The sequence below is a fragment of the Erythranthe guttata genome, chromosome 10 (genome assembly GCF_056151865.1).
Source record: "Erythranthe guttata isolate IM_541 chromosome 10, IM_541, whole genome shotgun sequence".
In the NCBI taxonomy this organism is placed as follows: domain Eukaryota; kingdom Viridiplantae; phylum Streptophyta; class Magnoliopsida; order Lamiales; family Phrymaceae; genus Erythranthe; species Erythranthe guttata.
In genome coordinates, this window is record NC_142542.1 from 6,513,879 (window position 1) to 6,538,582 (window position 24,704).

Below are 24,704 nucleotides of genomic sequence, written 5' to 3' on the forward strand. Positions count from 1 at the left end.
TCTCTCTAGAATTTTCAAAATACTCCCTCATTCCCTCAATATTTGTCACTTTTGTTAGTTGCACACATATTAATAAACTCAATAAATATGCATATAGTAACAAAAAGTATAGTAAATCACTAAAATGTCTATGTCATTAATTAATTTTTAAATAATTATATTTTAATTAATTATGAGTGAGAAAGAGTAAAATTTTAAAAAAATGCAATTAATTATTCATTGGAATAGTGAAATGACAAATAATTTGAAATATGAAAAAATAGCAAAAGTGACAAATATTAAGAGAAGGACGGAGTAACAAATATCGGTAATTATTGTTTTGACTTCAAATTTAATTTTTAAAGTTTGCCAAATAAATAATAATAATTTACTTACCAGTTACCACACCCATTTTCATCTACTATAAAAAAGAGAAAAAAAAATATAAAAAGGAAAATGAAATTGACAAAGTGTTGGGACTTAAATGAGTATTTCTGGAAGTTTGGGGGTATAACTTACATGTTACTGGTTGCACTCCTTCACCCTCTTATTTTCCCGCCAAAACTAGAGAGTTAACCTAAAGCGAGCGAAGGAGAGAGAGAGAGAGAGAGAGAGAGAGAGAGAGAGAGAGAAAGCGCAGAGAATCAAAATGGCTCCGGTGGCTGATCTACCATCCTCGCCGTCGATTCCCGTAGCAGAAAGCAACCTACAGGTAAGTATTTTGATTGTACGGTCTGAGTAAATTTGTACGAGCGGATTGTAAAATTTCGCACATTTTTTGCAGCCTTTCTTCATTCTTCACAAGGCCTCTCCGCGCAAACCCGCCGCAAAAACCCGACGGAAAATCGATCTATCGCCCAGAATTGCCGATGGGTCTACAGAAGAACATATTGATAACTTGCGATTTGAAACCTTCAAATTTCTTTCGTCCAACACCGAGTCAGTTATTAAGGTAAATTTCTCTGATTCTGATTCTGTTTTTCTGTTTTTTTTTTTTTTTTTAAATTAATTTTTTTTTTTAACATAGATTAGTTGACGCACTTTATTTACTGATAGCATCACTGTGTTAATTTTTTTTAACTACTTAAATTCAGGATGTTTTGAAAAATCTAAACGTCAATGTGTTTGATGAAATTGATAAATGGGTTCATGTATCCTTTGATGCCATTCGTGCCTGTAAAGCTCTTGATTCCGCAAGTTCCACACGCCCGTACCCGATTCTAGATAATGCATCAATTGCTGTACCGGGTGCATCCAGACAAATCTTCACGGGATTGCTTTTCACAAGTAAGTTTTGCTCCATGAAAGATGTTCTAATTTCTTCTGAATTAATATATTGTTGAGGTCCGGTTGATAATCAAATTATACCATATTTTCTGCACTATATATCCCGGACGTTATTTTATTGAGTGCTACTGTCATTGTTGCGATTAAGATGGTTATGAATGTTGAGATTATCGGGACCTTATTATTTGATCTTTATGATTTGCAGAGAACATGGAATTTGTTGATGATATATTGACATTTTCGGACCTTGGTGAACATTTGAAATCCCGGGGATGTTATGTAGCCAATTTTTCATCCTTGGACTTCTCTGCGAAAAATGGAGTGGGTGGTTGTCTTAAAACTCTATTGAGACAGTTTCTGATGGTCGACATTGATGTAAGCATGCAACCAACTATATGCCTCAGTTTAATAAGGGGAAATATAATTCTTCAGCAGATGTTGAATTCTTGTAGAGCTAATAATTGTTATTGGCTTTGTTGTTTCGTTCATGATAGGCTCCCGAAATGTCTATCTTGGCATCATGGTATACCGAACAAGGAAACAATGAGAACCCACTCGTTCTGATAATTGAAGATGTGGAAAGATGCTATGGTCCTGTCTTGAATGATTTCATTATTATGCTGAGGTATAGCAGCTATTTTGTTTCTCAAATAACCCGTATTCATTCTTGACGCAAATGTAGTTGTATGTGCAATTACCATATTATATGTTTTGATCTTACAGATACACAGTATTTAAACTTGCACACTCGAATTTTGTCATTTTGTGCATTCAAGATTCGCTGCACTATAGATCTTAACAACCTTGGTCTTGACAGGGAATGGGTAATAAAAATTCCAATAATTTTGATACTGGGCGTGGCGACGACTGTTGATTCTCTGAGAAGCACTCTAACCTCGAATGGTTTCTTGTATCTATCTGTCTGTGAATTCACCTTGGGAACCCCAGCTGAAAGGATGGATGCTGTCATTGAGGCTGTTCTTCTGAAAAGATGTGAATGCTTCAGTGTTGGTAAACAGGTGTCAACTTTCCTCAGAAATTACTTCTTAAGACATGATGGAACTTTAACATTATTCCTTAGAGCTCTAAAGGTTAGTAGCAAACCTTAATTTTTTTAAAATAACATATTTGCTATATGTCTGTGTGAGGTGGTGAGCCTCTTATATCCACACAATATGTCTTCACTTAATCTTTATGTTTGCGGCAAGTGTTTTCCAGATTGCTATGGTCCAACATGTTTGTGCGGTTCCTTTTTTAAGATGCACTTTTCGGAAATTAGTTGATGAAGTAAGTTCCAAGGCGAGATCAAGTTATCTATTTATAATTTTAGAAAATTCCCTCTTCTATATGCTGTTTGTTTGTGATATATTGGAAACTTTGTTTTTGAGTTCAAAATTTGCATATACCCCATTTTTCTTGATATTTTTACATTTGCCTCATGTTACATACCTATAGTGATTGGAAATGAATTAGTCCTGCATTTGATGATTATCTTTCTTTGTTATTTGGATTAATATTTTCAAACTAGATTTAAGGTATCAAGAATCAGCATTAGAATTTATCCTGAAGTATGGTGTTCTCTTGAACTTTTTAACTATAACATTTCCTGTTGCATTCATTTCTCTTTTCCACTATTAAAAGCTCTATACTCTATTCTTAGTTTTCTATAATTGGTGAAAACTATTCTCCAGTCACATTTGCTATTTCCCATTGCAGGATTTTGACGACAACAGTATTTTACTCACAGAAACATTCCTCAAGCAGGCTCGTGATATTCCATCTTTTCAAAGGTTTTGAAGAATGATTTGTCTTTGAAGTTTGAAAACCATTAACATGTTTGCTTGAAATACATAGATTTCTGATATTGGTAAGCTAATATTCTACAAGGTACTGTCAACGTAGCGCTAACTCTGCCAACTGGGCAAATGGCTTGTCTGATATGAAAAGACTCCGAAAGCTATGGAGCTCTACGGTTATGGTAAGATCCCGAGTTAGTTGTTAGATCGTACTCTATTGCTAAACTTCATTCACGGAGGTCATTAGTTTTCTTCATTTTGAAATTGTAAGCCTAAAATACGTCATGAGTAGACTTAAACTGGCGAAGGGAATTTCTGTACTTGACTAAGTAAGTTTGTTGCAGTGCCTGTATGAAGTTGGAAAGTACCGCAAAACTACCCTGTTAGATTTATACTGTGAGGCACTTGAACCTGGGCCAGACAACTCTAATTCACCTGATCACATGCAATTGCCAAAGCATAATACCATGTCGCTACATAATCATGATTCCATTGGCTGCCCGAAAAAGGAAGGTTTTGTTGTTTGGGCAATACAGAGAGTCAGGTAATAGTTAGCTTGACTTTTGGTCAGAAAAGAATGTCTTACAGTGACTCCATATTTCCTGCATTTCCATAATGTAGACTAGATTGATACTAAAAGCCAAAGTTTGTGGAAAGATACCCAGCAAAATTAGTATTTGAAATATGTAAATGGAAAAAAATGGATTACTGTGCTGTACTTGTTAAAGATTATAGCAAAGATTTCCAGAAAGAATCAATACTACTTTTGACTTAATTCAAATGGGTCCTTTCTTTTATCTCATTCTTATGTTTATGCAGAGATTTGCCAGTGGTGGAGCTGTGCAAGTTGCTCAACAGGTGGGAAATGCTTACCAGGGGCATAACAGAGGTATGATTATTTTTAAAAACTATTTGTGCACCTTGTGCTTTTGCAAAGTGACACGAGACTATAATTTATATATAATTATCCCTTAAAACTACTGAAGTTTTAGAGAACTCTTTTGTCATTATATTATTCTCGACAAAACTGAAATTGTAACATTATAAAGAAGTACTTTAATAGGGTCGATTGATGAGGCTGTCGAGATTATAATTTTTATCGAGTAATCTGTATTTTATGTCGTAGTGGATATGTTATCATATTTGAGTTATTCTGTATTTGTTTACCTTCTCTGTTTATGAGGTTGATCTTGTTGCAGCATCTGTTTCAAATTGACGATGGCTGATATAGTCATATAGCCATTCTATTCCTTGCATATATATATCTGATTTGGATATTGTGACATTAATTCCCAGATTCATGAAAAAGTAAAGGAGCTACATTCCCTGACAACATTGGAGGCGAATCGTCCAAAACTTGATCAAACAGAGACACCCAGGTAACTTCTCTTACCGACATACCTATGATTGAATTTTACATTCAGTCATACCACTGTATAATATCTTTCAACTTTTTTTTTTTTTTTTTTATTGGCCTTATAAAATATCTTTCAAGTTATATCTAAACTGGTTGGAACTAAGTTTATCTTACATTTCGTAGTTGGTAGAATTGATCAAGTTGTTTGATTTTTGTAAATATCACAGGAGGCAGGCAGCAAGGAATAAAGTAAATGAGAAAACAGATAAAGCCACAGTCAATGAGAAAGTTGCCACATTTCTACAATGTATTGTCGGGTAGGAGCTCCACTTTATACCCCAACTTTGATCACCGATATGTCAACATTTCTGGTGTCATTATGTTATTCAAAATTTCAATCCGAAGTCTGAAAATTGTAAATGGGAAAAAGTTACGCTATTGAGCATTTCCTGAATTATACCACCACCGCTGAACGTTATTACGTGAACGATGCTTTTCTAAATCATGCCGTATTATGTTTGAAATCATCTGATCCATACATCCACGGTTTGTGTTTTTATTAGAAGTTCTAACTTGTGTGTTTTTTTTTTTTGCTGATGAACCAGGGAATATATCCAGCCCATTGAGTCTATACCGTTTAATGAAATAGTCTTCTTCGACGATGCCGAAAAACTTCAAACAGTTACGTATTCTGAAAACTTTCGATTCAATAACTGTTTTTGAGCTTTCAACATACTCCATATGACTTGTACATAGTTTTTTTCGTTTTTGGTTTGCTGTATTCATTCTTCATTTTATTCGATCACCTATAATTCATAGCTATTCGAATTCAGCAATATGAATTCAAAATCTTCACAGGGCTGATAAAAGTTTGTAGGCTCATATCGAACAATCAAATGAGATGGTTGAAGCAACTTAGCAAATTAAGTATTATTCTTATATAATCACCAAATGTTTGGATGCAAATACTCTAACTCATTGATGTTGTGTTTTAATCATATTAGGCATTGATCGGAGACCCGAGAAGAAGAATCCAGGTTGACCTTTTAGAGTCCAACAAATTCCTCAAGTGCTCTTGCTGCAGCAAGAACAGTGGCATGCCAGTTCCGACCATGCATAATACCTCTATAATGTAAGTGGTACACGTCGTCCTTCAAACGAGAATGCAAAAATTTCTTTTTAGAGTTCCATTTTTCAGCATTGTTCAAAAATATGAATCTTCTCAAATTAAAAGTTTAAGAGGCATCATACTAGCTCATATTATTGGCCAGTATTTTTGTCATATAATCCAATAAAACTAGAATTTTCTTCTAGTTCTCAAGCGATAATATTAATTCGAGAAAGTGTTTTTTCTTTTTTCGATCATAATTAAACGGCAATACAATCAATGGCTACATTTGCTTGCGTGTAGGTATTCACTGGCTCAAGAGCACGGTGACCTCATCAATCTTCATGAATGGTATCACTCTTTCAAATCAATTGTTACCGGAACACGTGTACAAGTACAAAAACCCAAGAAGAGATTGAAATCATCACCATCACCATCACCGAAGAAACCGAAAGATTCTAACGAACAAACTAAGAACAGAAGCGATGCCGATATTCAGTATCCTTCAACGCTATTTTTGTATTTTATTATTATTAAGTATATATTATGTGATAATTTGAAGTCCTTAATGGATGGTGTGCAGAGCTGAATTTTGTAGGGCAGTGATAGAGCTACAGATGACAGGGTTGCTTCGGATGCCCAGCAAAAGGAGACCTGATTATGTGCAGAGAGTGGCTTTTGGACTTTGACACTTACACCAGGTTTTTTTATTTATATTTTCCTCTACACTTTTTTCACTAATATCAACTGTAATGAATTAATTATGAATGTTGTATCCAGACCCTTTATATGATGTTGTTGTAATAAAAACATGAAATATATAAAATAAAAATATCTAAAATTGAAGAGTTCATTTAATAGTAGTAATTAATCTATAAATTACTATAGTTAAGAGTGGTGATATTTGGTGAATAAAATTAATTAGAATATATAATTTATTCATAAAGTAAGTGCCGACCGACGAACGTGATGAAAAAGTTGTACGCCAGTGTGGCAAGTTCACGTTACACCCAGAATCAGATACATGCACAATTAATGTAAATATAGCAAGCAGTAAATATGTACCCAAAATGAACTGGTGAAAGCGACTACTAATAACGGCTCCATATTATATGCTACATCGGGTGAAATAAGTTGAGTAGATATTTACTATTTATTTATATACATATAAATACACACATACTCATATTGGTGTGTGTAGATCAATAACAAAAAAATATTATTCATGTATGTTCCACGGGTGCATCTTGCTACTCTGATATAGCAATGAAACATGTGAAATCATTAAATTTCCTATTTTTTAGAGCAATCACAAAATATATTAAATTAGTTTTTATGAACCTCGAGGAGATTTTTATTATTTTGTATTTTTCAAATTCTAGATCTTGGATATGCAATGCAATCATCCAATTGTGGCAACTATGTTAATATCTACAATAAATTGACAGATAATACCAGGCCTCGAATTTTGCACTCAAACCCATTCCGCATTTTGTCGTGTATAATAATATCACTTTTATTGTTCTTTTTTATTTTTACTATATGGTCTAAACAAAAACACTTTCAAGATAAAGAGAGTTTTTAAATTTAATTCTTTTGTTATTTGACAAACACACTCTATACAAACATATTTTTCTTATTAGTGCAATTTTCAACCATATTTTCAAGAAATAAAATTCTATTTTTATTATGAACTAGACCCAATCAATATATTCTCCGAAACAATTGTCATTGCAATAAAAATGTGGATGGAAAATCACAATGGAATGTCAGTGTTAAAAAATGCGTTAAATATGGTTGGCTGCAAATTTTTTATTTAACCACGAAAATAATATTAAAAAATAATGCTAATCATAATAACATATCAGGATTTATCACACTCTCTAATACCAACATAAAAAAGTAGACGATGCAAGTATATATTTAAATCGTCTTCCTAAATATATACCCCCCAGCGAAGAACTCATCGAATAAGAAATCAACACGTGTCGTCTTCATTCCAATCATCGTGGACCATTCACAACTGCCCAATTATCAAACTCTCTATATCACCATTTCCCACAGATTCCTTTTACACGATCAGATGCACTCACATTAAATTAAAATATCCTTTCTTCTATTATTATTATTATTATTATTATTATATAAAACGCCATGGTGGTGATTACTGGTGGTGGTGGGGTTGCAGTTTGCACGTGCCAGTACAGTAGGCGCCTATTCTGCGGTGGGCCCACTCTTTCTATTCCCAGAACCAATCGCACCGTTGATTCACAACCAGCGCTTCTGATTGGCTGCACCACCAGCAGAAGAAGAATAACTCACACTCGCACCACCAGCAGCAGCAGCAGCAGCGGCGGAGGACGACGGAGGAGGATGACTACGAGCGCGGCTGCGACGTCGGCGACGGAGACCTTGAAGAAAGGAATCGCGGAATTCTACGACCAGTCTTCGGGAGTGTGGGAGGACGTGTGGGGGGACCACATGCACCATGGATTCTACGAGCCTGCCTCCGACGTCTCACTCTCCGACCACCGCTCCGCTCAGATCCGTATGATTGAGGAGTCCCTCCGCTTCGCTTCTCTCTCTGGTTCGTCCCTAAATCTTATACAATTTACGGATAAACAAATATAGATTAGATTACAGCGGAAAACCTAATTTACTGTTCATCGTCGATTTCATGCCGAGAATACACATTAATTCCAATTTCTTTTCATAAATCTGAAATCGTTTAGCATATATACTGTATTGAAAGTGCTGTATCTACATCAGTTATTTTTCAGCCATGGTGAAGATTTTGAATTCAAAGTAGTTCCAATATCTCACTCCGGAAGAGATGTGAGAAGAACATCAACATCACTCGTTTTTTTTTAGCATCGATGTCGACTTAATTAAATCGCTCGCCTACAGATTTTATTTCTCTCATTGTAGATGTTGATATTTGCTCACATTTACATTTTTTTTTTCGGAATGGAAAATGTTGCAGATGATTCAGTGCAGAAGCCGAAGAATATAGTCGATGTAGGATGCGGTATAGGAGGCAGTTCTAGGTACTTAGCCAAGAAATATGGAGCTAAAGCTCAAGGCATCACTCTTAGCCCTGTGCAAGCACAGAGAGCTCAAGAACTTGCTTCTGCTCAAGGATTAGATGCCAATGTATGTCAACTGTTTGTTACATATTCGCATTCTATTCAATTGAAATTTCACAGCTAAATGATTAAACATGAAACAATTCCAGGTCTCGTTTCAAGTTGCCGATGCATTGAACCAACCGTTTCCAGATGGGCAATTCGATTTGGTTTGGTCCATGGAGAGTGGCGAACACATGCCAGACAAAACAAAGGTTTTCATCATATAAATTTGCTCTGTTTTTATTCTTGGCTGTGTAATGATGATCTTTTTACATCATTAATGTAAATTTCGAAAAAAATGCTGTGTAGTTTGTGAATGAGCTGGTTCGTGTGGCTGCACCCGGTGGAACAATTATTGTAGTTACATGGTGTCATAGGGACTTATCTCCCTCCGAAGAATCACTTCTTCCCGATGAGAAAAATCTGTTGGATAAAATATGCGATGCTTATTATCTTCCGGCATGGTGTTCAACTGCAGACTATGTTAAATTACTCCAATCCCTCTCTCTCGAGGTAACTATTTTCCTTACTTTATAAACTTTTCGACTATTTGTTTCGATTTGACATTTTGGTTTGCTTGAAAATGTTATGACAGGATATCAAATCTGAAGATTGGTCGCAGTACGTTGCTCCATTTTGGCCGGCTGTAATAAAATCAGCACTCACATGGAAAGGGATCACTTCATTGTTATCGAGCGGTAATTTAAATTTACAAACTGCGTTTTCTCCATTGAAATGCATAGTGCAAAGTATTTAACGAAGGCTCTTTTCTTTAAATTAGGATGGAAGACAATAAGGGGAGCGCTAGCGATGCCGTTGATGATCCAAGGATATAAGAAGGGTCTAATTAAATTTTCTATTATTACATGCCGAAAACCTGCATTATGATCGATAATACATATATAATATAATAAGATCCTTATTTTTTTTATGTTATGGAATAATTAAATTCAAGAATGTGACAGGGATATTATAGGAAACCTGCAGATGGAGATTATTGTCTTCAGTTACCTACATTTAAGACAATTTTATTTTTATCCTCTAGGGGTGGATTCATAAAAGTACTTCTTTTTCTTGTTATAGTTGAAACAAATTCTTACTATGGTCTTCTTTACCAATTTGTTGAAGTAACTGTTTTTGTAGTCGTTTGTAGGGTTGTAAACAAGCTGAGATTGACTGTTTTGGTGAGTTCGAGCTTTTGTGAGTCGGCTCACCGAGCTCACAAGCCGGCTCAACTCATTTACACCCGTAGTCGTTTGTATGCGCAAAGAAATTTCCAAATTAGGCCTCAATCTTTAATTCTTAAAATCCGTTCAACAAGAAGTATATTCTCTCGGTCGAAATTACTCATATAATAACAGATTTGAAGTAAAATTACCACATAATATTTGTAAAATAAAAAAATAAAACCAAAAAAGAAAAAGTAAATGTGTTTGGACAAGACTGCAAATTTGGTAAAAGACAATACTAAAAATATTTTTCTTGGTAAAACTCTATGAAGGAAGAGATTTGTTTGGGCCTGGGCCAATAATAGAGTATAATAAACAACGAAACCTCATTCGGGCTCGGGCTCGGTCTCGATCTCTATAACCTTTGGGCAACTCTAGCCCATACAACTACGCATAAAATTTGTAATTGTTTTTTTTTCTATTTTCTTTTCTTTTTAAAAAAAACAAAAAACAAAAAAAAGAAAAGAAAAGCTGTGAATGAATGTCGTGGGTGATGTTTGTGATGAACAGAAGAAGACAATATCTGCAATATTTCCCATCTCCCTAACTTCTGTTGGCTGACCTGTCGATACTCTCACCATTTATATATATATATATATATATATATATATATATATATATATATATATATATATATATATATATATATATATATATATATAATATTGCCATGTAATAAGTTGAACCACAATATATGCATGCCAACTTGTTGAGCTATATGGAGTATCTTATTTAATATGATCTGTATCAAATCTTTTCGACTTTAGCAACTTAATTTATTTGTAATCAACAGCCAGCACTACTAAAGAAATTAATCAATAAAATATAATTCAGCAACACTATGCCCATATTACTTTTTTTTTTTTTTTTTAATATAATATAAACTGCTTATGTAAAATTACAGGCTATTATTGACGTTAAACAAATTACTAGTATTATATATATATATATATATATATATATATATATATATATATCACTATTGAAAATCAATCTACGCAAACCAAACATGCTGTTTTATATATATATATGATTGATGCTGCTCCAAATGTTGGGTCAGCCCAATGGTCTTGAAGCCCACAGGTCTTCTAAGTCCGGGAATCTTCAAGCCCAATATCGGGAATGGCGAGAGTCCTTGCCACGCGTCCGAGGTAGTCGAAGGGATCGCTCCACTCGTTAACCTACAAAACAGTTAAAAACACTAGGTGACACGCCGGGGGTGGTCCGGCGATTGTCCTCCGACGCTCAAGTCAGAAAACTATCGCAATATAAGCAAATAATATTAATTAATTGCCTAAATAGTGCTTACCTTATTATGTGAATGATATCACATATTTATAGGTGGAGTTTGATGTGTTTTTCTTGTTAAAAACCAATGTGGGACAAGTTGAATGTAATTAAGAGTGTTAATTGATTTTTTCCTCTAGATGGGCCAATTTGAGCATCTTGGGCCTAACTCCAATTATACACATCATTAAGCCCCTCACTTCCAGGTTGGGCCACGGCCTCGTGGACCTGCCTGGGAGTAACTAGGAAATAGTCGCTTGAATACGTAATTTTTTTTTTTATTTTTTTTTTTTGTTGGAGTTTCAAAGTAGTCGAATAGTTGACTACATAGATCTGACATAGGTTGGATTTCCGTAGTTTTGTTGTTTGGAGTCTCGAAATTGCGTTTGATAAAGGCGTAGAATTTTGATGTCGGGTCTAAGGTAGTTGGATGAGTCCAGCAACAAACTATGTGGAGTTAATTCGGAATCCGATAATTTTGAAGTTGGAAATTCGAAAAATCTTGATAGCCGGGTTGAAAGAGGTCGAAATTTGGAGTCCGGGAGTATCAATTTTGCGAAATTCGGAGTTGTGAGCGAGAAGTTATGTGCGAAAAGTGTAATGGTGCGTTGTTCGAGGGAAAATCCAGCTCTGGCGGCTGTGGCATCGAATTCCGTGCGAAAAAGGAGGAGATGACGTCAGCCCTGGGAGGCGTGACGTCACAGATCTTCGGGAATTGTGCAGCTGGGCGGCCGAACGGTTCAACTCGGGGGGGGGCGAGCGAGTCGGGTGGCTGAGCCGACTCGGGCAGGTGGGTCAGACCGGTCGACTGGGTCAACTCGGATGGTAGTGGGTGTGACGTCAGCCTGACGTCAGATGGAGAAGGGAGAGGGGGTGCCGCGCGCGTGGCGCGCGTAGCGCGTGTGGGCGGTGGCAGCGTGGAGCGCGTGGGGCGCGCGTGGGGACAGCTGCTGGGAGCTGTTCCGTGCGTGGAGGCGCGTCCGGGTCATCTCTGGCGCGTTGGGAGCGCGTGCAGGGCCGTTCGGAGCCCGTTTTTTCCGCCGAACACCGTATTTCAGCTGCCAACTCTGATGTGGGTCCGGGGTTTTGTTCCGTGGAGTTAGAATGTAGCGATCCTGAAACTTGAGCGTAGTCACGACGTATTAATGTTTTTGGGATGAACCTTAATCTAAAAGATTCCGTGCTCCGTGAGTCGAAGAGAAGACGTGAATTCGAGGTGGACGAGAGCTTGTCGACTGATGAGGAGGATGAATTAACCGATTTTTCCGGCGCTAGTTATCCTGATGAATATTCAAAAATATTTTCCGAATTAGATTTTGACTCTTCCTTTAGAGTCGGTCAACTTCCCGAGATTCTAGACTATCTACGTGTCGAGCATGTTATTGAGATATTGGTTCCGGGTAAGGGAGAAAGATGTTATGCCCCTCCTGATGGCTACTATACGGTATTCCTTGCGCTGCCGACTGCCCTCTTTTTCCTTTCCTTGAATTTTTTTCCTTTTATTTTATATTATTTTCCTTAGTAGGTGATATCCATTGGCTTTGTCTAATCGGACTCGCGCATTTTCTAAAGAATGAGTTATGATTCAATTTTTTCGGCGAGACGGTATCCCTTGGCTATATCGCCTAGTGGGAGGTCCGTCTTTCGCAAAGAATGAGCTCTACATTATCTTTTTAACAGAACGAAATCCTTCGGCTTTATTGCCTAGTGTGACGCACACATTTCGTAAGAATGAGTTTTGCTTCATCTTTTCCGGTGAGACGGTATCCCTTGGCTATATTGCCTACTTAGAGGTTCGGCTCTCGTAAAGAATGAGCTTTACTTTATCTTTTTAGGCATGACGGTATCCGTTGGCTTCAACGCCTAGTGGAAAGTCCGTATTTTTGTAAAGAATGAACTATTCTTTATCTTTCTAGGTGACACGATACCCCTTGACTTTATTGCCTAATGGGTAGTCCGTATTTTTTTTTTTTTTTTTTTTTTACTTGGCGGTTGATCAGACCCTCAAGATTTTTATGTGGGAAGTCCGTTTGCCTAAGTGTTTTATACGAACTTTTATGGCAGATCAGACTTCCTTGAGCTTTAGTTGCTCTATTTTTTGGAGCTCTGGGAGCGAGAAACCAAGGTTCGGGTTGGCCATACCCTTTGTGATCCTTGATATCTTCCCATTTAGCTACTTTTTGAATCTATTGAATTTTGTTAAATCGATTGTAAATGCTCTGCGTGCAGAAGACAAATGGTTGATGTAGAAATTACGGCGGCAGTATCCCACCGGCTAAAATAGTTTATTAATAATCTTGCGGCTGGTAGTGTGCCGCCGATTTATTACATAATTGGAAATATTGAGCGGTGCGGTATGCCAGCGACTGATTGCATGATTGGAAATATTGCACGGGGCGATATGCCCCCGACTTATTGCTGAAAAGAAATTACATGGAGCCCGCGTGGGGCAATAATAAATATTAAGTAAAGTAATTCTTCAGGATTGCGATTGTTCTAGGAATTCGCTCAAGTGCCCATCTTGAAGAAGTCTTTCGAGTGATTGCTTAAGCTGAAAGCACTCCTCAGTAGTGTGACCCCGATCTCTGTCGTATTCACAGTAGTTATCCGACTTTTGTCGTTCCGCATTCTCCTTCATCCTTCTCGGTGGTTGAAGAATACCCTTCTGCTCAGCGATGATCATCATGCCACCAAGTTTATCCTTGAGAGGTGAGAACTTCTCGAAGGTGCGATTTTCGATGGGCTGTCTCTCTTCTTCTCTATTACAGTTGTGGCTTTCCACGTCGCGCTTTCGTTTAAGGGGTACTCTCATCTCTGTGATCTCCTCAATCCGTATGTACTTCCCAGCGCGGTTCAAGAGCTCCTCCAGGGTCTTAGGGGGTCGGCCCGCGATGGACTCTTGAAAACGAACATGCTTCAAATTTTGTTGTAGTATGGCGGCTAACATCTCGTGAGTAACGTGGCGCACTTCATGTACTGCTTTAACAAATCGTTGTATGTAATCTCTGAGTGGCTCTCCGTCTCGTTGTATGACCTTGAGGAGATACGATCCAGCTTCGGCATATTTCTTATTTATTGAGTAGTGATTAAGGAAATGTGTCGCTAGTTGGTCCAGATTGTCTGAGGATGATCGGGCAAGCCGTTGAACCAAATTTATACCTGATCAGCTTGGTGGTCCGAAAAATCTTGCAGTGAGCTGACCGTAGAGGTCAATCTTGGCGTAAAAATTATTCAAGTGATCTCAGGGATCCCCCATTGTGTCGAATTGGGAGATATTGGGATCCTGAATCCGATAGACAACACTTCTTCCATAATAACAAGAATAAATGGGTAATTCGAATGGACAATGCCCCAAAGTGAGCGGCGGTCGGCCTCGAGACTTCTCGTCGAGGACTCCTTGAGTTGCAGTCGTCGGAGCCTGCTCGATGCCTTCTTATCTCCAAGTGTCGGGAAGCTCTACTTCCGAGTTGGTTTCGAGGGGAGTTTTAGCGGGGTTGCGCATGTTCGCGGTGTCCCCCGCCTCGAGGCCTTTGACCATACTCATACGACCGGGAATAACCGCTTCTCGTCCGACGGGTTTGCGTCGATTTCCCTTTAAGGGGCTCGGGCTCTTTGCCTTAGTGGACGCTGTGATTAGCGACGAGTTTTCCTTCGAGGCGCGCGGTCTGAGGATGTGCTACGCTGAGGCGAGTGGTGGTGAGCGTATCTTCGAGGCGCGCGGTCTGAGGATGTGCTACGCTGTGGCGTGTGGTGGTGAGCGTATCTTCGAGGAGCCTGTTCGGAGGAATAACTTTGGCCGTTGAGCAATACTCTTTACTCTGAGACATGGAGCTCCACGTTTAGCGGAGTGGTACGGACATGCACGAAATCCGTAGGATCGCTTCCCATATGAATAGTTTCTTCAGAGGTAGTTGTGCTTTGAGCATTGATATACCTAGCTGCAACGTCCGTCGATGCCCAAGTTGCTACTTTGGCCACCGTCTTCTCCATTATGGCTTGTAATTCCTCTGCAATCATCTAGATGACAGACACCGAAGATCCCGCAAGGTTGGCCGCTCCCATTGTTCTCTTCCTTCGAGGTGGTTAATGACTCCAGCGCTACCTTGAAGCGGTTGTTTGAGATTTCCTTGACCACTTTCGTTGGTCGCTCCCGTAGATAATTTCCTTCGAGGCAGCTCTGAGACTCCACCGCTTCCTTGAAGCGCTTAGTTGAGATCGTCTTGATCCTCTTCGTTGGCCGCTCCCGTAGTTATTTTGCTTCGAGCCGGCTCTAAGACTCTACCGCTCCTCGGGGCGGCTCTGAGACTCCGTCGTTTCCTCGAGGCGGCTCTAAGACTCTTCCGCTCTTCGAGGCGGCTCTAAGACTCTTCCGCTCTTCGAGGCGGCTCTGAGACTCCGTCACTTCCTCGAGGCGGCTCTAAGACTCTTCCGCTCCTCGGGGCGGCTCTGAGACTCCGTCGCTTCCTCGAAGCAGCTCTAAGACTCTTCCGCTCTTCGAGGCGGCTCTGAGACTCCGTCGCTTCCTCGAGGCGGCTCTAAGACTCTTCCGCTCCTCGGGGTGGCTCTGAGACTCCGTCGCTTCCTCGAAGCAGCTCTAAGACTCTTCCGCTCTTCGAGGCGGCTCTGAGACTCCGTCGCTTCCTCGAGGCGGCCCTAAGACTCTTCCGCTCCTCGGGGCGGCTCTGAGACTCTGTCGCTTCCTCGAGGCGGCTCTAAGACTCTTCCGCTCTTCGAGGCGGCTCTGAGACTCTGTCGCTTCCTCGAGGCGGCTCTAAGACTCTTCCGCTCTTCGAGGCGGCTCTGAGACTCCGTAGCTTCCTCGAGGCGGCTCTAAGACTCTTCCGCTACCTTGAGGCGAGTGGTTGGGATCGCCTTGATCCTCTTCGTCATGACACGTGATCTAGTTTGCCTTCCCACAGACGGCGCCAAAATGATGCTGCTCCAAATGTTGGGTCAGCCCAATGGTCTTGAAGCCCACAGGTCTTCTAAGTCCGGGAATCTTCAAGCCCAATATCGGGAATGCCGAGAGTCCTTGCCACGCGTCCGAGGTAGTCGAAGGGATCGCTCCACTCGTTAACCTACAAAACAGTTGAAAACACTAGGTGACACGCCGGGGGTGGTCCGGCGATTGTCCTCCGACGCTCAAGTCAGAAAACTATCGCAATATAAGCAAATAATATTAATTAATTGCCTAAATAGTGCTTACCTTATTATGTGAATGATATCACATATTTATAGGTGGAGTTTGATGTGTTTTTCTTGTTAAAAACCAATGTGGGACAAGTTGAATGTAATTAAGAGTGTTAATTGAATTTTTCCTCTAGATGGGCCAATTTGAACATCTTGGGCCTAACTCCAATTATACACATCAATGATTATATTCTATAATGTATAGTACTATAACAATTGTTTTATAATATTTCATTTTCCGTACTGATTTTCATGTCGAGTACAGAGTACTTGTACTGATCTTGTTCTTACTTTAAAGTTTATATGTTACGTTATTAATGAAACATAAATATCAAATTATTAATACTTTACCTCACTAACAAGTTATTTTTTTAGATAAATTGATATATCATTCGACATTGCATCGTAGTCGTACCAAATTAAATAAAATCTACTATATAGATGAAGTCGTCATTGATCAATGCCTCCGAAATTTAGTCGCGTGAAATTCGAACACCATATATAAATTTTGAAGAAAGAAATAAAAATAGCTAGTTTTATTTAATTTGGTGTTTTCAGAAACAATACTATATATCAGCTTAATCAAGATTGACTTTACCATGCACCCTGATCACATGCATGTTCGTTCTAATGCGTCAGTTAATTAGTTACTTATATTAGACAGATCTCAACTTAACTAAGTTTTGCTAATTAAATTACAATTCGATAGTAGTAGAATAAAGTGATGATATGTCATGCATGTTGAATGAATTCAAAGTCAATCTCACATATATACATAGTCAACCATTAACCAACCATACTTTAACATGGATGCATATATATATATCGTATTTAATGATGTGCCTTACGTTTTAAACAAATTGCCAGCTCATAAAATGTAAAAACACCCATGTAAATTCTCTCTCTCTCTCTCTCTCTCTCTCTCTCTCTCTCTCTCTCTCTCTCTCTCTCTCTCTCTCTCACACACACACACACACACACACACACACACACAAGTGGGAGATAGATAGATTTAAGAAATGTTGCTATAAATGAATAAATATGGCTGTGATTTATACGTGCAATAATTCTGTAAATATGTCATAAATTTTCTGATGTTGATGCCTGCACACATGATTATTTCCAATATTCCAATATATTTTCACACATGGAAGGTTCTATTTATATATATATATATATATATATATATATATATATATATATATATATATATATATATAGAAAAATCTATGTTAATATCTAACTGTCTTCTCCATCCGGACAAACCACATGAAGTATGAACTGTAGCTAGCCAGTAATTAATAATAATACTTACTCATATCCTAAGAAATTAATATACACGTTCCAAATTGCAATAAATTTATTCACAGAATATTTCTGCATTTAATGATTTATTCGATTATATATACATTTATTACTACTCCAATACTTTTCTGCACATATAATTTTTTCTCAACCAAAAATTATGAAATTAAGACCCATTAATTATACCCCAAATATTTTCCCATATATATATATATATATATATATATATATATATATATATATATATGTGTGTGTGTGTGTGTGTGTGTGTGTGTGTGGCTTTTCAAGTAGGTACATTTTGGACAATATATATATGATCATAATATATAGAGAGAGACATATCACATGGTATGGATTACAAAATCAGGCATTGGATTCATTATTTGTCTAATCTTTTGGACTGTTTTGTTTGTAATCTTTGACCAACGAAACACCACATGCTATAATATATATCGAGTTATGTACTTTTTATGCTACATGCACCGTTGAACTATAATTTATAAAATTATATTTTACAAATTTTATCATTAACTAGTACTGAAGACATATTAATTTCCAAACCTAGTGAAAAATAGATTAGGCTAACATGGAGCAAAAAGGAGTGCTATATAAAAGGTTTATGATATGCTATACAGGTGAAATATACAGCGTAAATCTTTACCTTCATAAACACACACCCACATATTAACGGGGAATATGTATCCAATTTAACATTTAACAGGTGTATCATAGAAATAACCTATACAGAGTACTAACATTCATGAATTTATCTTTTATATATTATGGTGACAAGGAAAGGTGAAATGAGAAGCATGTGCATGGCAACAAAAAGACCTAACCAATAGTTTATATCATGATTAAAAATAAATAAAAAATATTAAAAGGGTGGCCACAAAGTCCAATTGATATATTTATCCAAAAAAAAATAAAAAAACAAGTCCAATTGAGATATATCATATATTCATATGTCCCACTATATGATTTGTTTCACATTTAATTAGTAAGCAAAGTTACATCAACAGCTATACATATATATATATATATATATATATATATATATATATATATATATATATGTATTGCCAGCCCCCCAAATATGTCTGATTTGTATATTTGCTAGTTGGTACCTTAACCAATTAGGTCACGCAATTAATTCAATATATATATACTAAATCTTCATTAATGTTACGTACCCCTACATGTTGTGTAGCATATTTATTTATTGAGTAATTAATATATTTTTTTATAACAATGTACACTAGAATATTAATAGGCACGCACCGCGCACGTGCCTTACTTGACAGTTGAAATCTGAGTTTAACTGACTTTTCTTCACAAGCTAAGGTTTATGAACAGTAGAAGAGTTGATAATTAAAAAAAAAAAAGTTAATGTTCTTGACAAAGATTGCATATAATAGAATTAAAAAAAGAAATGCTATTAAAAAAATTGCAAAAAAGCTACAAATAGATATAATCATATGTTCAAGATTTAAACTAATTCATGCATGCAATTACATACTATATTCAATAAAATTAGTAACTACGTTACTAAGAAGGGAAAATTTTGATTTTATTCCTAAAATGGTGGTAATTAAATTAGGAGTGCCAGATTTAATGCCAGATTTAAACAAAATTTATTACTAGTAAATACTAAATAGTAATCCAACATCTGAATTAACTAATTAATTACTTAATAGAGAATAAATACAATTCAACGTAAATCCAAATTAATTCGATAATTGTATTACTAGTATATTATGATTAAAATATAGTAAGAAATATATTTAATTTAAAAAAACAAATTGGAATTGGAGAAATCAAATCCATATTCAAAATAAAATTGACCTCGTGGAGTAAAAAAGGAATATTCCCGAGGATCATTGGCTGAAATTCAGAAATTACATCATCGGATTTCCTCCTAAAAATAACAATGGCGAGATTGAGAAACAGTTGCAGAAGAGAAAACAAAACAGTAAAAAGTACGTCAAAAGATTTTACAGTTGTTAAAAACTGTAAAAATGGCAACAGCCAGCTGCAGCAGCACCCACGTTCTCTCCTCCTCATCACTCTTTCTCTCTCTTACTTCCCTATTTTCTCACTCCTCCATGTCCATTGTACCACCAGTACTCCTCCTCCTCCTCTGTACCACCGCCACTCATGAAAATCCCACTCTTTCTTCTCCTCGTTCTCGCCGCCGCCGGTTCTGCATCTGGGTTCGGTTCAATGGGACCCATCGCCGCCTCCTTCGGAGATTACAGCCTCTTCTGCGCCATCGACGCTAGTGGCAAGCAGGCCGTCATTTGTTGGGACGCCAATAACAGCTCTTCCTCCGCCTCCACCTCCTTCCGCTACTCCGCCGCTTTGCCTCCCATGGCTGCCCTCTCCGGCGGTGACGGGTTTCTCTGCGGCATTTTAGCAGACACCTCGCAGGCATCATGCTGGGATTCAACTGGCTTCTCCAAAACCTCCGATCTCGTCCCATCGGTATTCAAACCCAACGCCTACTCCCACCTCGCCGCCGGTAAGGACCATGTCTGCGCGATTCGAGGATCTTACTTCTCCGAAATCGACTCCGGCACCGTCGACTGTTGGGACATCGTCATTCTCTCCGGCGGCAACACCTCAACCTCGAAACAGAGCACCCGCTTCTACGACCAGAACGCCACCACACTCGTCTTCAGAAAACTCGTCTCCGGCGACGGCTTCACCTGCGGCATCATCAGAGACGGCGGAATCTCCTGCTGGGGCCCACACTCCAACAATCTCGCCATCGCTTCAACCACCATACCGGCGAATTTCGTCACCCTCTCCTCCGGCGTAGACTCTTTCTGCGGAATACTACAAATGTCCGGCGAAATCAAATGCTGGGGCAACAACAACAGCAACTCATACACCAACCCACCACTCGGAACAAGATTCGTTTCCCTCGCCGCCGGCGATCACCATTACTGCGGAATCAGAGAGGACAACCACGGAATCGAGTGCTGGGGAAGCTTCAACTCATCTTCAATCCCGAAGAACTCCGGTTTTCTCTCCATCGCTTCATCAAACACCCTAACCTGCGGCATCAGAGAAACCGATTTAGTCCTCGACTGCTGGTTCTCCGCCAACACCTCCTCGCCGGAAAATTACGATCCTCCGCTGCAGCTGTGCAGCCCCGGCCTATGCACCGCCCTCACCTGCGATCCCAACATGTTTGCCTTCAACGCCAGCCTCTTAAACGAACCCGATCTGAACTCCTTGTGCGTGAGAAAAGATCTCAGGATTTGCTCCCCATGCGGGCTCAATTGCTCCGACGGGTTTTTTCCGTCGAGTGTATGCACCGCAAATGCAGATAGGGTTTGCACTTCTTGCTCTCTCTGCCAAAACAGTTCTTGCAGCGAAATCTGCAAGCTTCAATCTCCATCGAAGATTCAACCAAAGCATTGGGATCAATTACGCCAGCTGCTACTCATAATCGGATCCACCGCTTCCGGTTTGTTGCTAATTCTCGTCGCCTGGTGCGTTTTGCCTCGTGTAGTGATCTCCACCGCCGACGAAGGCAAAAAAAAGAATCGATTTTGTCTGTTTTCGTGCACTCACGGACCCCACAAGGAATTCGACGAAAATCCCGACCAGAATATCCCGTTATCGGTGGGCCCATGCCCTGGAATAGCCCAAGTTTTCCGACTCTCGGAATTAAAAGACGCAACAAACGGGTTCAAAGAGTTCAACGAGCTAGGGCGTGGAACCTACGGCTTCGTATACAAAGCCGTACTCTCCGACGGGCGCCAGGTGGCAGTCAAGAGAGCCAATGCAGCTACAATAATCCACACAAACAGTCGGGATTTCGAAACCGAGCTCGAGATTCTATGCAATGTCCGGCATGGGAATATCGTGAATTTGTTGGGGTACTGTGCGGAGATGGGGGAAAGGCTGTTGGTCTACGAGTACATACCAAACGGTACCCTACACGATCACCTGCACGGGGGTCTATCGAGCTTAAACTGGACCCTCAGGCTGAGAATCGCCATGCAGGCAGCAAAAGGGCTCGAGTACCTTCACAAAGAAGTTGTGCCTCCGATCGTGCACAGAGATGTGAAGAGCTCGAAGATTCTTCTAGATGCCGACTGTGGGGCCCGCATTGCCGATTTCGGGCTTTTAACTCCGATTGGTAGGGATGTGAATGCTGATATGAGAATGGATGTGTACGGATTTGGGGTTGTGATTCTTGAGATTTTGAGCGGGAGAAAGGGGTACGATGGGGATTGTGTGCCTCCGAATATAGTCGATTGGGCGTTGCCGTTAATTAAACAAGGGAGAGCTGCCGCTATAATAGACAGGTATGTACCTTTGCCTAAAAATGTAGAGCCTCTGTTGAAACTTGCTGACATAGCTGAGCTTGCTCTCAGACATGATCACAATGAAAATGTTTCTATGTCTGATTTGGCGGTTTTGTTGGATCAGTTAGTTAAGGATGGATTGATCTTGTAGTTTTGGTTTGACTTTCTGTTTTTCTTTTTTTTTCTTTTTTTTTTTTGGGTGCAAATTTTATTTTTTTTGGTTCAAAGATGAAAGAATGTGATTATCAATAGATTTACTTGAGAAAAGCTCTCCTATAATTGTACATTTGTGTGGGTTATTTTTGTAAAATTTATTTATTATATTTTAATTAATAAAATTATTTTTGCATTAGCCTATATTTTTTTAGCATTTTTATTTAGTTGTTCTAATGGAAGTATGAATTAGTTGGACAGAAAATAATGTTTTTCACAAAGCAGCTGCTGACTAGGAAAAAAAATAATTAATGATAATGTTATGAATACACACTTGATATTTCAACTAAAAAAATCATATTCTTTTGCATTTTTTGACAATGAATGAAATTGAAAAATCTTATGTACCTCAAGCCCACCTAATACTATCTACATTACCCCCACAATCTCCATTAAAACCCGAGGCCCGTGCGTTAGCGTACCTGGAAACTTCCGGTACTGCTGGCTGCAGGCGAAGAAGTAAAATTCAAAGAAACTTTCCGACGAATTTTTACTTCCATCAAATCAGCAACAAGTCCAGGCTGGCGTATCTCAACGTCTTCGGTACAAATCTCGTTTTCCAACATCTTTACGGCTTCAGACATAACAGGCCGAAGTTTGGTTGTCTCTTGCACACAGAGCATCCCGACTTTCAAGAACCAAACTGCTTCGTCGTGTGGGAATTCTCCCTTCAATGCAGAATCCACCAGCTGCAGTAGATTATTCGCATTGTACAATTCCCACGCCTACAGACAATAAAAGTGTCGAAATGTGTAAGAAAATTGTAAGTACATGTTTCTTTTTAAACAACTTTTCGGACATGATAAAAGAATTTTGCTACCTTCTCCACGAGAAACTGTTCTCCGTATTGGAGGTGATAATCGACAACTGGCCGCCCACTCACGATTTCCAACAGAAGCACTCCAAAGCTATACACGTCTGATTTTCGTGTAAGATGGCCACTGTGTGCGTATTCAGGAGATATATAGCCTCTTTATGGAAACAAAACAATTAAATAAAAAGCACTATCAGAAAAACAAGAATTCGAACAATAATTCAAACTACTAAAAATCAAGATCAAAATTCCCGCTTACAATGTCCCAGCTACACGAGTACTAATGTGGGAAGTGCTGTCTCTGAACAGTTTAGCGAGTCCGAAATCCGCGATTTTCGGTCTGAAATTACGATCAAGAAGTATATTGCTAGCCTTGATATCTCTATGCACAATGTGAGGGTTGATCTCTTCGTGTACGTAACACAGTCCCCTGGCAATTCCCAACGAGACGTGTTTTCTCAGTGCCCACGTGAATTTCAACCTGTTCTGCTCCGACCCTGTTAATTCACGATTCGAAATTTACATTTTTTCCCACTTAAAATTCATGCGAAAAAACTGCCGAAATATATATTAAAGAAAGAAGAAAATACCGAGGAAGGAGTGGGTGAGGCTGTTGTTTTCCATGTAATCGTAGACGAGAAGTCTTTGAGCACCATCTATGCAACATCCTTTGAGGTTTACTAGGTTTTCATGCTTGATATCAGACAATGTTGATATCTCAGATATGAATTCTCTTTCCCCACGCAGTGATTCCAGTTCTACTGATAAAACTTTTACTGCTATATATATCTCCCCTGTTAGCCTTCCCTATATATATTTCCAATATTTAAATCCCAAGTAAAAAAAAAATATCAATTTTTAGTATTTCATATCACACACACACACAGAGGGAGGAATTGATAAATAATTACCTTGTAAACAGAACCAAAACCCCCCTCTCCAATCTTATTTTTGAAACCCTGAGTGGCAGATTTTAGTTCTTCGTAGGAGAAAACGCGGAAATTAGGGTTTCGAATTGCTTGATCATCTGTTCCCCAAAAATTAAAAAAATAAAAATAAAAATCATCGATTCATTCTATACTTGCAAAATTAAGTAGATTAATTTAAATAAAAAAAAAATGAACTCGGGAAAAGTACCTTGTGCTGCTGCTTCATCAGGTGGTGAGTCAAAGGTCAACGGAGCGTCGGAGTTGTAGAAGCAGCGAAACAAATTGGCAGCGAATTTCATCTCTGAATTTGATTTTGTTGATGGTTTCTGCATATATTATTTGTTTCTGTACAGAATTGCTCTGAAAATCTGGAATTGCATAATGGGATGAAAAATCAATTTCGCTTGAATAACTAAAAATGAAAAGTAGTGGAAACAAGCTAGAAAGAGAGAGCTCTTAAAAATGGCAGAAAACGGAAAAGAAAAAAGATGGCATAAATACAACTTCGAGGGGTTATTATTATATTTAAATAGTTTATAGAGCCAACGCCCATTGAATTTGACTTACAGACGACACCGTTTCAAGTTTTAAATAAAATAATAATAATAATAAATAAAATAAATAAAAAGAAGAAAAACACTTAATCCTCTCTACTACAGTACTGTAGTTTGACATTAGGCTTGAAAAACTATTTCATTCTTCAGCTAATTGAATAATTTGGTGTTGACAAAGTGGCATTTTCCTTTTATTTTTTTCTGGA

General features: G+C 38.5%; 5 protein-coding genes across 7 annotated transcripts in view; 3 read left to right on the top strand and 2 right to left on the bottom strand.

The window, feature by feature from the left end:
• Positions 1-24,704, bottom strand: part of LOC105961208 (syntaxin-71-like) — a 70,034-nt gene that overhangs the window by 6,288 nt on the left and 39,042 nt on the right. The window lies entirely within an intron of this gene.
• Positions 150-6,380, top strand: ORC3 (origin recognition complex subunit 3). Its single transcript, XM_012985465.2, has 17 exons — positions 150-691; positions 764-931; positions 1,074-1,266; positions 1,472-1,641; positions 1,761-1,891; positions 2,084-2,357; positions 2,485-2,553; positions 2,983-3,056; positions 3,154-3,244; positions 3,407-3,606; positions 3,882-3,951; positions 4,359-4,441; positions 4,647-4,736; positions 5,025-5,100; positions 5,424-5,551; positions 5,831-6,025; positions 6,111-6,380. The coding sequence occupies exons 1-17, from the start codon at positions 629-631 to the stop codon at positions 6,214-6,216; spliced, it is 2,181 nt and encodes a 726-aa protein (XP_012840919.2). The 5' UTR covers positions 150-628; the 3' UTR covers positions 6,217-6,380.
• On the top strand, positions 7,365-9,754 carry G-TMT (gamma-tocopherol methyltransferase). Of its 2 annotated transcripts, none has more exons than XM_012985463.2 (6): positions 7,365-8,114; positions 8,511-8,680; positions 8,763-8,867; positions 8,965-9,168; positions 9,251-9,353; positions 9,437-9,754. In XM_012985463.2, exons 1-6 carry the CDS (start codon positions 7,682-7,684, stop codon positions 9,541-9,543), a joined length of 1,122 nt encoding a protein of 373 aa, XP_012840917.2. In that variant the 5' UTR covers positions 7,365-7,681; the 3' UTR covers positions 9,544-9,754. The 2 variants fall into 2 exon arrangements, with proteins under 2 accessions (XP_012840917.2, XP_012840918.2); XM_012985464.2 differs by having other exon boundaries at positions 7,598-8,114; positions 8,511-8,677.
• On the top strand, positions 19,561-22,345 carry CCR1 (CRINKLY4 related 1). Its single transcript, XM_012985461.2, has one exon. The coding sequence runs from the start codon at positions 19,824-19,826 to the stop codon at positions 22,137-22,139; it is 2,316 nt and encodes a 771-aa protein (XP_012840915.1). The 5' UTR covers positions 19,561-19,823; the 3' UTR covers positions 22,140-22,345.
• LOC105961224 (putative serine/threonine-protein kinase) lies at positions 22,431-24,451 on the bottom strand. Of its 2 annotated transcripts, XR_016033881.1 has the most exons (7): positions 24,153-24,443; positions 23,927-24,042; positions 23,606-23,822; positions 23,275-23,512; positions 23,022-23,172; positions 22,521-22,926; positions 22,431-22,474 (listed from the first exon to the last, which is right to left on the bottom strand). XR_016033881.1 is itself a non-coding variant. In XM_012985462.2 (6 exons), the coding sequence occupies exons 1-6, from the start codon at positions 24,274-24,276 to the stop codon at positions 22,615-22,617; spliced, it is 1,158 nt and encodes a 385-aa protein (XP_012840916.2). In that variant the 5' UTR covers positions 24,277-24,451; the 3' UTR covers positions 22,431-22,614. The 2 variants fall into 2 exon arrangements, 1 of the variants encoding a protein (XP_012840916.2); XM_012985462.2 differs by having other exon boundaries at positions 22,431-22,926; positions 24,153-24,451.